The 18,846-nt window shown below is 46.8% G+C and overlaps 1 protein-coding gene across 2 annotated transcripts in view; it reads right to left on the bottom strand.

The window, feature by feature from the left end:
* FBXO21 (F-box protein 21) overlaps positions 1–17,771 on the bottom strand; it is a 46,411-nt gene extending 28,640 nt beyond the window's left edge. Inside the window, exons 1-4 of one of the 2 annotated variants that reach the window (XM_069754687.1) lie at positions 17,471–17,771; positions 10,819–10,954; positions 6,792–6,889; positions 5,253–5,374 (exon numbers count right to left, since the gene is read on the bottom strand). In XM_069754687.1, coding sequence (XP_069610788.1) covers positions 5,253–5,374; positions 6,792–6,889; positions 10,819–10,954; positions 17,471–17,739 — 625 coding nt within the window. In that variant the 5' untranslated portion in view covers positions 17,740–17,771. Of the gene's footprint in view, positions 1–5,252; positions 5,375–6,791; positions 6,890–10,818; positions 10,955–17,459 lie in introns of both variants that reach the window. The other variant, XM_069754694.1, reaches the window with a different exon arrangement.
* Positions 17,772–18,846: the final 1,075 nt, after the last annotated feature.

The following is an 18,846-nucleotide window of genomic DNA, read 5'->3' as shown; positions in this document are numbered from 1 at the left end:
GGTTACCCATTGAGAAGCCGGCAGTGCTGCCCAGTGATGGACAAACCGCCGGAGTCTTCCCCCCACCGGAATGCTGGCGTCATTGATGTCTGGGATCAGACTTGGGAGGAGGCTTGTTGAAAAGAAATCCCTTTTCTTTCCGGTCTCTCTAGGGTCTGCCTCGACTAGGCCTGTCATCTGATCGGCCGCGGGTCCCTCTATATCCAGATCCACGAAAGGACGAATGAGAGGTTTCCCATCGGCGTCTGGGAAAGGAAGGAGGTGGAAACCGCTTTTTCTTGTCCGACGCCTTCTCAAGGATCTCGTCCAGAGCCTTGCCAAAAAGGTATTGCCCTTCACAGGGTACCCCGCAGAGTTTGACCTTCGATTGAAAGTCGGCTGTCCAATTCTTCAGCCACAATGCTCTACGTCCCGAATTGGATAAAGCACATGCACGTGCGGTATTCCTAACAGAATCTATTGAGGCATCCGCCATGAACCTCGCGGCGCCCTGTAGAGAGGGCAACGCTTCCAGAAGTCTCTCTCTCGGGCATTTGTTTCTGATTTGGTCACTTAACTCCTCTAACCACTTTACCATAGCACGTGCCGTGCAAGTGGCAGCAACCCCGGGTTTAAATGACCATGTCGCTGCTTCCCAGTCCGACTTTAGAAAAGCATCTGCTTTCTTGTCGAGGGGGTCTTTTAGGGCTCCCATGTCCTCAAATGGTAACGCAACCCCCTTAGAGGTGCTGGCGATGGCTGCATCTAAATTAGGCGCCTTATCCCACTTCTCACAGACCTCCTCATCAAAGGGGTATTTGCGTTTTAAAGCCTGAGGGATGGACATCTTTTTATTAGGTTTTTTCCACTCCCGTTTTATTAAATTGACTATGTTATCATGGAAGGGAAAAAATTTCTTCTTTTTCTCCTCCAAATTACTAAACATGGTGTCTTGGACTGTCCGCGGTTCCTTAGGAGTCTCTACCCCCATAGTCGTTCTGACGAGTTTGAGCAGCTTTCCAATATCTTCTGACTGAAAATAAGGGTGACCATACTCCTCGTCTGAGGAGTCTAAATCTGAGGCATCAGAGGGGGTTAAGGCTCCCGGCTCTTCCCCTGAATCTACGTCCGACCCTTGCTCACTTGTTGGGGAGGGGGGGGGGGTTCCCTTTGTGTGATGTTTCAGCTGCTCCTTAACCGTAGATTTAACTTCCTCTCGTATAATTGATTTAATATTTTGTAATAAGGAAGATGATTCCTCCGCAACTGTTTTATTGATACAGGGCTGGCAGATTTTCTTGCTGTATAGCCTGGGGAGTGTCTCTTTACATAGTGGACAGACCCTATTTTTCTGTTTGGAGGTGGCTTTTCTTCCCTACAAAACACAGTGTACAGGGTATCAGTGTGTGTGGTTTGCCTTACAAAGGCACTCACCCCTCCAGGACCCCAGATACCGCGGCAGCTTGAGTCTCCTCAGACATTCTGGGCGCAGGCATCAGCAGCGTCTCTGGATCAATCGCTGGTTCGGTCATCTTCAGGCAATTGCTTGAAGTGCAGGACCAGCGATTCCTCTTGCCGCTTCTATTATATAGAAGGAGCGGTGTGCGCGCCTCTGGAGCAGCTTCCACCCGGAAGTGTCCAGCACACCGGCTCCTTCGGCGTGTGACGTCACTTCCTGTGCGACCGGAAGTCGTCATCCTTCACTTCGGCGCCAGCGTCAGTGAAGGACACGCCTCCTTATCCCCGGACCAGCCTCCTGCACAGAGCGGTCGCCGGGGAGTCCAGCGAGGGGAAGGGAAGGCGTGGACATAGCAGCCTCTTCACCGGACAGCACCGCACGCGATGCCGCCGAGTATGGCTGGCCCCCCCGCGGACCCCGGCCTCCGGACCGGAATCATCAGAGGGAGATCCCTCCGGAGGTAGGAGCTCTGCGACAGGCGTCCACCTGCAGGAACAGGAAACCAAAACTGAGGAGAGAGGGGCCGCCCCATTCTTATATCTCTGCTACAGGTTTCCTGTTCTTGGGGGCGGATGCCACCTCTCACGTGCGGTGCTGTCATGGTGAAGGGAAAAAACTGGACTCTGACCGCACGGGAGCGCAAAAAGCGCATACAATGCATGTCCCTGCGTACCCAATGTTAAAAATAGGTACGCAGGATGCATTCGGAAGTAGGTGGAGCTTAAGGGAGGATACATGCAGCCATACGCAGACCAGCCAAACGCAAGTGTGAAACCAGCCTTAACCCCTTACCAACATCTGAAGTACATGTACGGCACACGTCGGTAGCGCGACCCATACCCAGTAGGTAATAACTGTGTTAAAGCCAGGACCGGCCTCTAATAGCCGCAGGTGGAGCAGAGCCTCACCCGTGACTGCTAATCTGCTATATTCTGCTGTCAAAATTCAATAACAGCCCGCCGTTAAGGGAGCGCATCATTTTATAGCAGGGCGCCATTGGGTTGCTTTGAAAGCTGGGGTTTTATTGAAGACCTCTACTGGTCATTATGGAGCTCCCTTGAAGTCCAGCCTGTAGACGGGCATCATAGGGGCTGTATATACACAAATAATCAGACGATTACAGGTTCAAGTCCTCCAATTAAACTCCGTAAACAGAAAAAAATACAAAATTGGGATATTTTTGGTCACCGCAATACAGCAAAAAATGCTGTAGAAGAGATCACAGTTCATGTATATCCCAAAATGGTAAAAAAATAAATAAAATTATATATATACATATACACAATATATATATATATATATATATATATATATATATATATATGTGTAGAATATACAGTGGGGCAAAAAAGTATTTAGTCAGTCAGCAATAGTGCAAGTTCCACCACTTAAAAAGATGAGAGGCGTCTGTAATTTACATCATAGGTAGACCTCAACTATGGGAGACAAACTGAGAAAAAAAATCCAGAAAATCACATTGTCTGTTTTTTTAACAATTTATTTGCATATTATGGTGGAAAATAAGTATTTGGTCAGAAACAAAATTTCATCTCAATACTTTGTAATATATCCTTTGTTGGCAATGACAGAGGTCAAACGTTTTCTGTAAGTCTTCACAAGGTTGCCACACACTGTTGTTGGTATGTTGGCCCATTCCTCCCTGCAGATCTCCTCTAGAGCAGTGATGTTTTTGGCTTTTCGCTTGGCAACACGGACTTTCAACTCCCTCCAAAGGTTTTCTATAGGGTTGAGATCTGGAGACTGGCTAGGCCACTCCAGGACCTTGAAATGCTTCTTACGAAGCCACTCCTTCGTTGCCCTAGCGGTGTGCTTTGGATCATTGTCATGTTCAAAGACCCAGCCACGTTTCATCTGCAATGCCCTTGCTGATGGAAGGAGGTTTGCACTCAAAATCTCACGATACATGGCCCCATTCATTCTTTCATGTACCCGGATCAGTCGTCCTGGCCCCTTTGCAGAGAAACAGCCCCAAAGCATGATGTTTCCACCACCATGCTTTACAGTAGGTATGGTGTTTGATGGATGCAACTCAGTATTCTTTTTCCTCCAAACACGACAAGTTGTGTTTCTACCAAACAGTTCCAGTTTGGTTTCATCAGACCATGGGACATTCTCCCAAAACTCCTCTGGATCATCCAAATGCTCTCTAGCAAACTTCAGACGGGCCCGGACATGTACTGGCTTAAGCAGTGGGACACGTCTGGCACTGCAGAATCTGAGTCCATGGTGGCGTAGTGTGTTACTTATGGTAGGCCTTGTTACATTGGTCCCAGCTCTCTGCAGTTCATTCACTAGGTCCCCCCGCGTGGTTCTGGGATTTTTGCTCACCGTTCTTGTGATCATTCTGACCCCACGGGGTGGGATTTTGCGTGGAGCCCCAGATCGAGGGAGATTATCAGGGGTCTTGTATGTCTTCCATTTTCTAATTATTGCTCCCACTGTTGATTTCTTCACTCCAAGCTGGTTGGCTATTGCAGATTCAGTCTTCCCAGCCTGGTGCAGGGCTACAATTTTGTTTCTGGTGTCCTTTGACAGCTCTTTGGTCTTCACCATAGTGGAGTTTGGAGTCAGACTGTTTGAGGGTGTGCACAGGTGTCTTTTTATACTGATAACAAGTTTAAGCAGGTGCCATTGCTACAGGTAATGAGTGGAGGAAAGAGGAGACTCTTAAAGAAGAAGTTACAGGTCTGTGAGAGCCAGAAATCTTGATTGTTTGTTTCTGACCAAATACTTATTTTCCACCATAATATGCAAATAAATTGTTAAAAAAACAGACAATGTGATTTTCTGGATTTTTTTTTCTCAGTTTGTCTCCCATGGTTGAGGTCTACCTATGATGTAAATTACAGACGCCTCTCATCTTTTTAAGTGGTGGAACTTGCACTATTGCTGACTGACTAAATACTTTTTTGCCCCACTGTATATAATATATATATATATATATATATATATATATATATATATATATGTATATATATGTATATATATATATATATATATATATATGTATATATATATATATATATATATATATATATATATATATATATATATATATATATATATATATATATATATATATATATATATATATTTTTTTTTTTCCCTTCTTTAAAATTTCTGATTTTCACACTCCTACCACTATACTAAAAAATCTGGACAAGCTTGGTATCACCACAATCTTGCTGATGAGAATCATACAGTCAGGTGATTTTTTACCACACAATGTGCACCCTAAAAACAATGTCAGAATTGTGCTTTTCTTCTTCCCCTCGTAATTTCACCGCACTTGTTATTTTTTCTTTTTCAGTCTTCCAGTATGTGGTAAAATGAATGGGTCCTTCAAAAGTACAACTCGTTCAACATAAAAACAAAACCAAAAAAAGAAAAAAGTGTCTATTTGGACAGAACAAAACGTAAAAAAAACACGTTTGGATGAAGGGAAAAAAAAAAGTCAGGAAGGGATTAATAAAGGGAGCTCTGAAGTAAGGTACACTTGCTAATTGGGCGCCTCTATCAGAAAACACATCTGCCTGAGGATGGCGGATATTCCTGCTGTATTTTGCAGCAGTTTCGAGCCATGAATTATGAGGAGTTTGTAGGGAAGGCTTCGTCACACCCCAGCCAAATTCCCCTACTGAAGTAAAAATGTCAACAGTCGAAAAACTTCAGAGATGATTAAACATTTAAAGGAGTTTGATGCCAGAAATTTGAACAAAATTCATTTTTGCATTGGGGTCATAATGTATAATTTTACGGCTATTTTTGGCACAAAGAATACTCCAGGACAAACCTTCCATGATGTCTTGCTGCTCCACAGGCCTCTGGAGAAAGCTCTTTAATTTGCAGATCGTTGCCTCTTGGCGCATAAAATAAAGGATTTTCTTTGCACAATACTTTTGGGTCAAACATTTCCTAAAGACAGAAATCTAGAAATTCAGGATGTAAAATACAGGAAATCTTACATCTAGCGGCAGCATATCTGGACCATGCTGTATTGGTGGGTTCACTTACACTGGTAAAAATATACATTCTGGTAAAAATGTGCCACTGAAAATGGCCATGTAAGAGGGGAAGAAGCAGAGGAGACAGAGCGGGAGCCCTGACTGGGGGACACTGGATCTATTCTTCCATAATAATAAAAAGATCAATGTGAGGAGCAATGATTATTCAGGGCTCAATCTGTTTCAGTCCCGTACTCTGCGCCTTCATATATTATTTTCAGTTGTTTAGAACATGTAGAAGTGTAAGGATATCATGATCTCAAACAGATTAGATTAATTAGTATTCACATACAGGGCCTATTATTGGAAAAGTGCAATCTTCATCCCAAGTATCAGTTGTCACAGTGGTCATTAACTTGTCTATCTGAATTACTGGTTAATTTGAAGGGACCGGTCACCAAGTTCTCCCAATATAAAATACTGCCACCACCTTTACCACGTCTTACAGTATTCTAGGAACATGTATGAGTCCCCAACCCCCTCTGCATAGCTCCCAAAGTACCTATTATTATCCACCCGTGCAGTGCAGTCGGGTCCGATGGGTGTCTCTGGTCTTGATCCCTGCATTCCTCCTGCCCAGCTTCATGTGCATGACACACAATCACACAGTGTCTTCCAATCACAGGCGTATTTAGCCCTCAGCAGGGCAGAGCACAGTACATTAATGCCCAAGAAGAGGGCACAGATCTAAAAGTAAAGCCAGCACATGGGCACTACGGTACCTTGCAATGCTGAAGCATGCCTGCGCAGGAGCACGTTTGGGGAACACCGTATGAATGATAGATGCGTCATCCACATGAAGCAAGCAGGAGGACAGCATTTGTGCCCAAACTAGAAGCGCCAGAACAAGACCAGAGACGCTCATCGGATTGGACTGCGCCATATGGGGGCATTATAAAAAATAATTTGGGGCTATGCAGAGGGTACTGGGGACACCCAAACATCTTCCTAGAATACTGTGAAAGTAGTAAAGGTCATGGCCATAGCTTATACTAGGAAACCCTATTGTCAGGTTCCCTTTAAAATGGTCATCTGCTACCATGACTCATTTACTGTTTTTAGGATAATAACCCTGGAGGAGATCTCGATATACCTTGCCGGCATTTTTTCATGTTTTATACCATTCTGCTCTGCTTCCTATGCCCTGGTATCAGCTCTGCTCTCACAGCCACCACTTCCTCTCCAGAATCCCCCGCTCCTTTCTAACTACATTCTCCGTCATTCCTTGACCATATAAATACAAATCTCACAGTAACCATCATCAGGCAAAATATATACCAAGCAACACAAGACAACTGCTAAACATAGCACAAATATTACAGTCTTACCCACTCTCAGCTTTAAGGACTGACAACAGCTCATCTTCAATGAAATGTACGGGGTAACCTGACGTGTCGAGATCATTAAAGCCTTCACACGGCATACGCTAAGGAAAGAGAACACAAGACAACTAGTATAAGCCGCGGTTTATTGTTTTCTTCTAGTTGCCAATTTCGGTTATTTTATCTTAAATGTGAACTGTAATTTCAACATTTTTTGCATAAATCAATAGAACAGGCATATATAAGAAATATTTGATAGATCATATCAGAGAAATTTACTCCTATCACCACTTATGATCCGTTTCTTTCCAATCCCTTGAACTCACTGATTTATTCGGACACAGCAGCGCAACTCCCTTGGGATTGCCCGCACAGTGAGGAGACAGTTTACACATACTATTACCCTCTATAGAGAGCAAAAGGAGGGGAAAAGAGTGAGCAGCAGAGTGAGGAAACAGGCCGAGAGAGATAGTACGGCCGGGGTCACACTTGCGAGTTCAATCCGAGAAACTCGCACCTCAATAATAATAATAATAATAATAATAATCTTTATTTATATAGTGCCAACATATTCTGCAGCGCTTTACAGTTTAAGTTTCAAACACAAACAGTAACAATGTTAACAATACAATAAATAGCGTGAAATAAGACGACCCTGCTCGTGAGAGCTTACAATCTACAATGAGGTGGGGGAGATACAAAGCACAGGTGTGTATTTACAATGATGTATTTACAATGATGGTCCAGCCATCTTCAGGGGGTGGGGGATAGATGGAGATAGTGAATGGGCTACACACACACAAACATAACACGACTGATTACTGAATGTGATAGGCCGCTCTGAACAACTGTGTTTTGAGCGAGCGCCTAAAACTATGCAAATTGTGGATGGTCCTAATATCTTGGGGTAGAGCATTCCAGAGGATTGGCACAGCACGGGAGAAGTCTTGGAGTCGGGAGTGGGAGGTATGGATTAGTGCAGAGGTTAGTCGAAAGTCATTTGCAGAGCGCAGTGGTCTGTTAGGCCGATAGACAGAAATGAGGGAGGAGATGTATGGGGGTGCTGCACTGTGGAGAGCTTTGTGGGTGAGAACAAGTACTTTGAATTGTATCCTGTAATGAATGGGCAGCCAGTGTAATGACTGGCGAAGAGCGGATGCATCTGAGTAACGATTAGCCAGATGGACGACCCTGGCTGCTGCATTAAGGATGGACTGGAGATGGGAAAGTCGAGTAAGGGGGAGGCCAATTAATAGAGCGTTACAGTAGTCCAGGCGGGAGTGGATCAGGGCGACAGCGAGGATCCTTGTTATTTCCATGGTGAGAAAAGGGTGGACTCCAGAGATGCTCTTCAGGTGTAAGCGACACGAGCGGGCAAGAGATTGTATATGGGAGGCGAAGGAGAGATCGGAGTCAAACATAACACCCAGACAGCGCGCCTGCTGCCGGGGTGTTATTATGGTGTCACCCACGGAGAGAAAAAGGTCAGATTTAGGGAGGTTAGTAGGCGGCGGGAGCAGAAGTAGTTCAGTTTTGGAGAGGTTGAGTTTCAGATAGAGGGCGGACATGATGTTGGAGACTGCAGACAGTCAGTGGCGTTCTGCAGTACAGCAGGGGTAAGGTCAGGGGATGACGTGTATAGTTGTCATCAATACCCGGCACTGCCTCCGGCACTCGGGAACGGAGCGTTCAGCTGCATAGAAATACATGCAGCTGCAAACTCCGGTCCCGAGTGCCGGCGGCAGTGCCGGGTATTGATGTGCGAGACTCGTGCAAATTTCTCGCACTGAACTTGCAAGTGGGATCCCGGCCTAAAATTGAGCATACCTCATCCCAGAGCTGGATTCACATCCACAGCTCAGTTCTGAGGTTTATTGCCCTCCATGCGGTTGATACCTCTGTCTGTGAGATAACTAAAGAATGGAGCGTAAAAATTCCTCTGTATGGGAACATCAAAGTAGCTATTCACCTCCCACCAGCTCAGAGTCAATTACAAATTCAGGCTACACTCACACATCTGTATGAATTTTTAATCTGTGAAAAACTGACCATTTCCTCATGTAGTTGGCATCCATTTGTTTTTCATCTATTTTTAAAAAGGGAATCTGTCACCAGGTTTGCCACCCAATCTGAGTTGCAGAGACACAGACCCTGATCCCCGCAACGTGTCACTTACTGGGCTGTTTTGTATAGTTTTGATAAAATCACTAATTTATTAGCAGATAATCATTAGAGGACTAGTAAACCTACTGCCAGGTAGTCAAGCATATTCATGAGCTCTGTACAGTACAGTCTACACTGAAAGCTGCCAACCAGTTGTGTGGGATTGGTTATACAGTGCTCAGCATTCAGAACGGCTAAATCTGCAGAAAATAAATCAGTGATTTTTATCAAAATGACAGCAAGCAGCCCAGTAAGTGACACATTGCTGGACTCTGCTCCTACATCATGCAGCTCTTAGATGGGGTAGCAAAACCTCGGTGACGGATTCCCTTTAAATCTAAAGCAGGTATAGCGTAGAATTTTTTTTAGCTGTTGACTTTATGAAACAGTCTAAAATGGATGAAACTCAGAATGGTAAAGTACAAGACATGTCTTCTGTTTTAGATGGATCCCCATAGACTTTATAGTTGGAACCACAAAATTGATATAGGACATTCTTAGACTCAGACTGTAAACATGGATCTGGTTTTAAAACTGATGTATGTGCGGATCAATAAAACTATGGGTCGGTGTTCTGTCTCAGAAAAAAGACAGCACACAGACCTGTCACATGGATGTGGGAATGTCACCTAAGACGGAGTATATTGTCCAGCCACGTAGTATATTGTCCAGCCACGTAGTATATTGCCCAGCCACGTAGTATATTGCCCAGTCATGTAGTATATTGCCCAGTCACGTAGTATATTGCCCAGCCACATAGTATATTGCCCAGCCACGTAGTATATTGCCCAGCCACGTAATATATTGTCCAGCCACGTAGTATATTGCCCAGCCACGTAGTATATTGCCCAGCCACGTAGTATATTGTCCAGCCACGTAGTATATTGCCCAGCCACGTAGTATATTGCCCAGCCACGTAGTATATTGCCCAGCCACGTAGTATATTGCCCAGCCACGTAGTATATTGCCCAGCCACGTAGTATATTGCCCAGCCACGTAGTATATTGCCCAGCCACATAGTATATAGCAGAGCCCTGGGACCGGAAGCTGCCGCTTGCAATGGAGCGGTCCCGGGAGCGTGGCGAGGAGGGTGAGTATAGCAGGTTTTCTGTTTTTTTTAATTATTTTTAACATGACATATTTTTACTATTGATGCTGCATAGGCAGCATCAATAGTAAATAGTTGGGGACACACAGGGTTAATAGCAGCGGTAACGGAGTGCGTTACACCGCGGGCCGTTACCGCTGCCATTAACCCTGTGTGAGTGGAGGGGATTACGGAGCGGGCGCCGGGCAGTGAGTGCAGGGGAGTAGGGGAGGGACTAATCGGACTGTGGCCGTCGCTGATTGGTCGCGGCAGCCATGACAGGCAGCTGCCAAGACCAATCAGCGAATGAATAACCGTGACAGAAGGACAGACAGACAGACGGAAGTGACCCTTAGACAATTATATAGTAGATTATATATATATATATATATATATATATATATATATATATATATATATATATATATAAAATTGTCTAATATATATATATATATATATATATATATATAAAAAATTGTCTAATGTGTATATATATATATATATATATATATATATATATATATATATATATATATATATATATATATATATATATATATATATATATATACACACATACACAAACACAGACAGAGGGGAAGGCTATTGCCACCTTCCTAATGGTTTGGTAGTGGTTGTTTGGCATAGAAGGGGGGAGGGGGACAGTTACTGGAACAACAACTCTACAAAACAAGCATATGCCAGGAAAAGATTAACTTATTAAATAAAATGCATATAAATAACTGTATTATTCAGTTATTTGAATGATGTAAAGCAACTTACATGTTCGACGATGAGCGCTTTTGAGAATGCGGCCACTATTCTATGTGCCTCTATGCCAGCCCTGTGTCTGGTCTTGTATTCTTCCAGCCAGTCCAGATTGTCCAAATGGTTGTAATATTTCATAATAGACGGCCATCTGAATAAGAGAAATACTGTTAGATACGCATCCTGAGTCTCCAAAGAAACAAATACATGGCACAGCCAGGGAGGACGCTACATATAAGAGCAGAAGCTATGGCTGTTGACTAGTTTGGAGATGTTGGATCCTTATTATTTTATTAATAGTTGACTACTATTGGACAACCCTTTATTGATAGGCCAAGATGAAAAAAATAAAATGTACTCAGCCTTTCACCCCCCCACTCCCTGATCTCCTGGCATCAAAATTTGGCGGTGTGTCACATGATCGCTAAATGCTGGTGCTAGGAGACTGGCAGGGGGCGCAATGCTGAGTATGGAGGAGTTGTGAATTCCAGGAACTGTTGTGACTTATTTTTTTCATCTGCTGGAGCCCATTATTATGTTAAAGATTTAGCGTAAAGACATTTCAATGAGTAAATGTATACAATGTGATTATCATTCATATTGATTAGTATCAAGGTACAAATACCCCTTTTTGCCAAAAACTGCTTAAAATTAATTATAACAATTATATCAACAATCACGTGCCCTTATTGGAGCATCAGTCACAGATATCCAAAATGTAATGTGCGAGGAGCCGGCCACAGACTAAAGACTATTGGACCAATGCACATAGAGCGGAGTCCACAGCTCTACAGGATACAGACTTTCCAGCCGGAGCACCGGTTGCGTCGACATTGTTGCGTTTTATTAGAGCTTAGCTTGCTGTGGTTTTTCTAGTGATTTGCTTGCTCGTCAGTTCAGCCTCAGGAATTAATGTTTCCATTCAGTGATAGTAAGCAGAGGAACACATGCAGGCTGGATCTTATGTATACGTACGGCCAGGCAGAAGATTGCTAAAGGTAAATGTAAAGCAATCATTCTAGTAATCTCATCAAGATCTCAGGGTCTCAAGCCACTGTGCTCTCAGCAAATAGGTCCATTGTGTGCATGGGGATGGTGGACCCGGAGAAGCCGTCACTACAGGGGGTCTCACATGCAGTCCCAGATGAGGTGCTATTGGAATATTCTTCATTCTTTGAGCTAAAAGCAAATGTTTAAAGGGTATGAAGGAAAATAAGCCACATGTTTAATTAGGCAGTTGTTGGAGTGGATCTAGGCTGAGGTCCTGGAGGAATAGATGGATGGCCTATGGAGTTTTAGGAGATCAGTTACCGGCTGAGCTGTACCCCCTGCTACAGTTGAGGATTTTTTTTTCTGGATTTCACAAACTTTCTGAAGGATTGTTGGTCTTGGATACATGGACGTCGTGACGTTGGTTGTGTTATTTGTCGTCTGGAGGGACCTGGACAGTGACTGCAGACTATACTGGTGGGAGATACGAAATCTGTGGGCCAGCCATAAGTTGGGAGACAGTGAGTATTGTCTGGTACTGGGATCTTGTGGACTGGAGGCAATTTATTTTGGCCATTCAGCTGGATCTGTTGTAAAACCATGGATGTGAGGAATTAAAAAAAAAAATAGTTAAATCATTAACCTGCCTGGGTTTTCATTACAACCCACCACCTCAGATCTTCACATAATGCATCAGACATAGATAACCACAATAACTGTGTCAACTGTGGAACCTCACATAAGCCCACCATCCAGAACACATACTAGATGGTGGCCCGATTCTAACGCATTGGGTATTCTAGAATATGCATGTCCACGTAGTATATTGCACAGCCCATGTAGTATATTGCACAGCGACGTAGCATATTGCCCAGCCACGTAGTATACAGCACAGCGCCACGTAGTATATTGCCCAGTCACGTAGTATACAGCACAGCGCCACGTAGTATATTGCCCAGCCACATATGTCACAGGTTAAAAAATAAACATATACTCACCTTCCGAGGGCCCCTTGTAGTTCGGTCACATGACCGTGACATCATGGCAGGTCCTTCTCGCGCAGGCCCTGTGATGACGTCGCGGTCACATGACCGTGACGTCATGGCAGGTCCTTCTCGCGCAGGTCCTGTGATGACGTCGCGGTCACGTGACCGTGACGTCATGGCAGGTCCTTCTCCCATACCATCCTTGCCACCAGAACCTGGCGCTTGCATGGAGCGGTCACCAGAGCGTAGCCAGGAGCGGGAAAGGCGGCGGAAGGCGAGTATATAATGATTTTTTTAAAATTATTTTTAACATTAGATGTTTTTACTATTGACGCTGCAAAGGCAGCAATAATAGTAAAAACTTGGTCACACAGGGTTAATTGCGGCGGTAACGGAGTGAGTTACCCGCGGCATAACGCGGTCCGTTACCGCTGGCATTAACCCTGTGTGAGCGGTCACCGGAGGGGAGTATGGAGCGGGCGCCGGGCGCTGACTGCAAGGGAGTAGGGAGGGACTAATCGGACTGTGGCCATCGCTGATTGGTCGTGGCAGCCATGACAGGCAGCTGGCGAGACCAATCAGCGACTTGGATTCCATGACAGACAGAGGCCGCGACCAATGAATATCCGTGACAGAAAGAAGGACAGACAGAAAGACGGAAGTGACCCTTAGACAATTATATAGTAGATACCTGTGTGTCATCTCCTGTATATAGTATATACCTGTATGTCATCTCCTCCTATATCTAGTATAAACCTGTATGTCATCTCCTCCTATATATAGTATATAGCTGTAAGTCATCTCCTCCTATATATAGTATATACCTGTGTGTCATCTCTTCTGTATATAGTATATACCTGTAAGTCATCTCCTCCTGTATTAGACCGCGTTCACACGTTATTTGGTCAGTATTTTTACCTCAGTATTTGTAAGCTAAATTGGCAGCCTGATAAATCCCCAGCCAACAGGAAGCCCTCCCCCTGGCAGTATATATTAGCTCACACATACACATAATAGACAGGTCATGTGACTGACAGCTGCCGTATTTCCTATATGGTACATTTGTTGCTCTTGTAGTTTGTCTGCGTATTAATCAGATTTTTATTTTTGATGGATAATACCAGACTTGTGTGTGTTTTAGGGCGAGTTTCATGTGTCAAGTTGTGTGTGTTGAGTTGCATGTGGCGACATGCATGTAGCGACTTTTTGTGTCGAGTTGCATGTGACAGGTTAGTGTAGCAAGTTGTGTGCAGCGAGTTTTATGCGTGGTGCGTTTTGAGTATGTGCAAGTTGTGTGTGAGGCAACTTTTGCATGTGTTGCAACTTTTGTGCATGTGGCAATTTTTCCACGTGTGCAAGTTTTGCGTGTGGCAAGTTTTCCATGAGGTGAGTTTTGCGTGAGCCTAGTTTTGCATGTCGTGAATTTTGCGTGTGGAGAGTTTTGTGTTTCGACTTTTATGTGGCGAGGTTGGTGTATGTGTGGTGAAATGTGTGCTGAGGGTGGTATATGTGTTCAAGCACGTGGTAGTGTAGTGTGTGGTGCATTTTGTGTGTGTGTTCATATCCCCGTGTGTGGTGAGTATCCCATGTCGGGGCCCCACCTCAGCAACTGTACGGTATATACTCTTTGGCGCCATCGCTCTCATTCTTTAAGTCCCCCTTGTTCACATCTGGCAGCTGTCAATTTGCCTCCAACACTTTTCCTTTCACTTTTTCCCCATTATGTAGAGAGGGGCAAAATTGTTTGGTGAATTGGAAACCGCGGGGTTAAAATTTCGCCTCACAACATAGCCTATGACGCTCTCGATATCTCTCAAAAAAAATAAAGGGAGCACTAAAATCCCACATCCTAGACATCACTGACTGAATGAAATATTCCAGTTGCAAATCTTCATTCATTACAAAGTGGAATGCGTTGAGAACAATAAACATAAAAATGATCCACGAAAATCACAACTAATATCCCACGGAGGTCTGAAGTTGGAATGATGCTCAAAATCAAAGTGGAAAATCAAATTACAGGCTGATCCAACTTCAGTGGAAATGCCTTTATTCAAGGAAATGATGCTCAGTAGTGTGTGGCCTCCACGTGCCTGTATGACCTCCCTACAATACATGGGCATGCTGCTGATGAGGCGGTAGATGTTCTCCTGAGGGATCTCCTCACAGACCTGGATGAAAGCATCAGTAAACTACTGGACAGTCTGTCGTGCAACATGACGTTGGTGGACGGAACGAGACAGGATGTTGCAAATGTGGCCAATTGGATTCAGCTATGGGAAATAGGCGGGCCAGTCCATAGCATCACTGCCTTCGTCATGCAAGAACTGCTGACACACTCCAGCCACATGAGGCCTAGCATTGTTGTCATGCATCAAAAGGACCCCAGGGCACCTGCATATGTCTCACAATGGGTCTGAGGATCTCATCTCGCTACCTAATAGCAGTCAGGCTACCTCTGGCAAGCCCATGGAGGGCTGTGCGGCCCTCCAAAGAAATGCCTCCCCACACCATTTCTGACCCACTGCCAAACCGGTCATGTTGGAAGATGTTGAAGAAAGCAGAACGTTCTCCATGGCGTCTCAAGACTCTGTCACATGTGCTCAGTGTGAACATGTTTTCATCAGTGAAGAGCACAGAGTGCCAATGTCGAGTCTGCCAATCTTTGTGTTCTTTGGCAAATGCCAATTACCCTGCACGGTGTTGGGCTGTAAGCACAACACCCACTTGTGGATGACGGGCACTAAGACCACCCACTGACCGCACTGACATCAGGGGCTTCCAGGAAGAGCAGGCACCATCACCGTACTGATATCGGGGGCATCCAGGAGGAGCAGCCGACATCACCGTACTGACATCAGGGGCTTCCAGGAGGAGCAGCAGACATCACCGTACTGGCATCGGGGGCTTCCAGGAGGAGCAGCAGACATCACCGTACTGGCATCGGGGGCTTCCAGGAGGAGCAGCAGACATCACCGTACTGACATCGGGGGCTTCCAGGAGGAGCAGCAGACATCACCGTACTGACATCGGGGGCTTCCAGGAGGAGCAGCAGACATCACCGTACTGACATCGGGGGCTTCCAGGAGGAGCAGCCGACATCACCGTACTGACATCGGGGGCTTCCAGGAGGAGCAGCAGACATCACCGTACTGGCATCGGGGGCTTCCAGGAGGAGCAGCAGACATCACCGTACTGACATCGGGGGCTTCCAGGAGGAGCAGCAGACATCACCGTACTGGCATCGGGGGCTTCCAGGTGGAGCAGCAGACATCACCGTACTGACATCGGGGGCTTCCAGGAGGAGCAGCAGACATCACCGTACTGACATCGGGGGCTTCCAGGAGGAGCAGCAGACATCACCGTACTGGCATCGGGGGCTTCCAGGAGGAGCAGCAGACATCACCGTACTGACATCGGAGGCTTCCAGGAAGAGCAGGCACCATCACCGTACTGATATCGGGGGCTTCCAGGAGGAGCAGCAGACATCACCGTACTGGCATCGGGGGCTTCCAGGAGGAGCAGCAGACATCACCGTACTGACACGGGGGGCTTCCAGGAGGAGCAGCAGACATCACCGTACTGACACCGGGGGCTTCCAGGAGGAGCAGCAGACATCACCGTACTGGCATTGGGGGCTTCCAGGAGGAGCAGCAGACATCACCGTACTGACATGGGGGGCTTCCAGGAGGAGCAGCAGACATCACCATACTGACACCGGGGCTTCCAGGAGGAGCAGCAGACATCACCGTACTGACACCGGGGGCTTCCAGGAGGAGCGGCAGACATCACCGTACTGACACCGGGGGCTTCCAGGAGGAGCAGCAGACATCACCGTACTGGCATCGGGGGCTTCCAGGAGGAGCAGCAGACATCACCGTACTGGCATCGGGGGCTTCCAGGAGGAGCAGCAGACATCACCGTACTGACATGGGGGGCTTCCAGGAGGAGCAGCAGACATCACCATACTGACACCGGGGCTTCCAGGAGGAGCAGCAGACATCACCGTACTGACACCGGGGGCTTCCAGGAGGAGCAGCAGACATCACCGTACTGACACCGGGGGCTTCCAGGAGGAGCAGCAGACATCACCGTACTGGCATCGGGGGCTTCCAGGAGGAGCAGCAGACATCACCGTACTGATATCGGGGGCTTCCAGGAGGAGCAGCAGACATCACCGTACTGGCATCGGGCCTTCCAGGAGGAGCAGCAGACATCACCGTGCTGACACCGGGGGCTTCCAGGAGGAGCAGCAGACATCACCGTACTGACACCGGGGGCTTCCAGGAGGAGCAGCAGACATCACCGTGCTGACACCGGGGCTTCCAGGAGGAGCAGCAGACATCACACCATAATACTGCCATGAGTGCTTTCAGCTGGAGGAGCCATCACAGCACGGATACCAGCACTGACAGGAGGAGCAGCCATCACAGCACGGATACCAGCACTGACAGGAGGAGCAGCCATCACAGCACGGATACCAGCACTGACAGGAGGAGTAGCCATCACAGCACGGATACCAGCACTGACAGGAGGAGCAGCCATCACAGCACGGATACCAGCACTGACAGGAGGAGCAGCCATCACAGCACGGATACCAGCACTGACAGGAGGAGCAGCCAGCGTTGTACTGACATCAGGGGGATCTGCGCAGTGCTCTCCACACCGCATCATACTGACCTATCACTCACCGGGCACACAGCTGCCTCCGCCAGACTTTGCCCCGGGCAGCACACAGGTCTCTCAGCCGCCGGCAGGTGCAGGTGACACTAACGATGTCCTTGCAGCCCAGGCCCCCGCAGCACAGGACGAGCTCCAGGACTTCCCCGGGGAGAGACAGGAGCCCCGGGCACTGCGGCAGGACCCGGCGCTCATCAGCGGGACAGTCTCCGCTGTCCGCGGCAGCTGCACCATCCTCCTCACTGTCCGCTCTCCTGTCACCTGACAGGGAAGCCGCCATAGCGTGTTTACATGGGTGACGAGTTACCGCTGCGCCACAGATGTCGCACAGCGATGACGTCTGCAGTGACCTCACAATGGGGCGGGGCCTGGGAGCGGCAGCACGTATGAGCATTGCAGGACGTATGAGGCATTGCGGGGCTGTGGGATGATTTTGTTATTGGAACATATAAAGGGGTTGCGCCTGCTCAGTTACTTTATCACCAGGTGCACTATGACATATAAAAACCCGCTGTACTGACTTTCCCTTGGCGTCCCCGCTGGTGTTGGCTGGGACACTGACGTCACGTCAACGATGCAGGCAGCCAATCAGTGAGCTCGGCACCCCATGCCCTGTAGACGGAACGCCCCTTTAGAGCTGCGGAGTTCACCGATTGGCTGCCCGCTGTCCTTCTTTTCCAATATTTTTGTTTTTAACAAATATAAAGAACAAGAGAGGGAAGGGGGGAAGGGATTTTTGCCAGGGTGGCATTAGGAAAGTAAGAGATGTAAACAAACATTTCACACATGAGAATGCGGATTGGCTACAGTTTAGCCTAAATAAGGCTACGTTCACATTTGCGTTGTGTGTAGCGTCGGCGACGCAACGCACCACGCATGCAAAACGCATGTTTTTGTGACGCATGTGTCCATTTTTGGCTTGCTTTTGGATACAAAAAAAATGCACCTTGCTGCATCCTCTGCGCCATGACGCTTGCGCCAAAAAAGACGCATGCATCACAAAACGCAAGACAACGCATGTCCATGCGCCCCCATGTTAAATATAGGGGCGCATGACGCATGCGTCGCCGCGGCTACGCCCGACGCACCGCTAATGTGAACGTAGCCTTAGGGACGCAGCCCTTGGAACGAACCGCCTTATAATTGGCAACTATAATGAACGTATCGCATATAGGAATGTGGATTGGTTGCATTTTAGCCTAAATAAAGCAAGGGACGCAGCCCTTGGAACGAACCGCCTTATAATTGGCAACTATAGTCCAAGAGTCAGTAGGCAGAGAGTTCCTTGACGAGGTAGGCATGTAATCAGGGTGGCATTAGGAAGGTAGGGTTGTGTAGCAATCGTATCACATGTAGGAATGTGGATTGGCTACTTTTTAGCCTGAAT

Source organism: Ranitomeya imitator, chromosome 1, assembly GCF_032444005.1.
Source record: "Ranitomeya imitator isolate aRanImi1 chromosome 1, aRanImi1.pri, whole genome shotgun sequence".
NCBI lineage: Eukaryota > Metazoa > Chordata > Amphibia > Anura > Dendrobatidae > Ranitomeya > Ranitomeya imitator.
The sequence above is the reverse complement of the archived record's forward strand: the minus strand, read 5'-3'. Positions and strand labels throughout refer to the sequence as shown.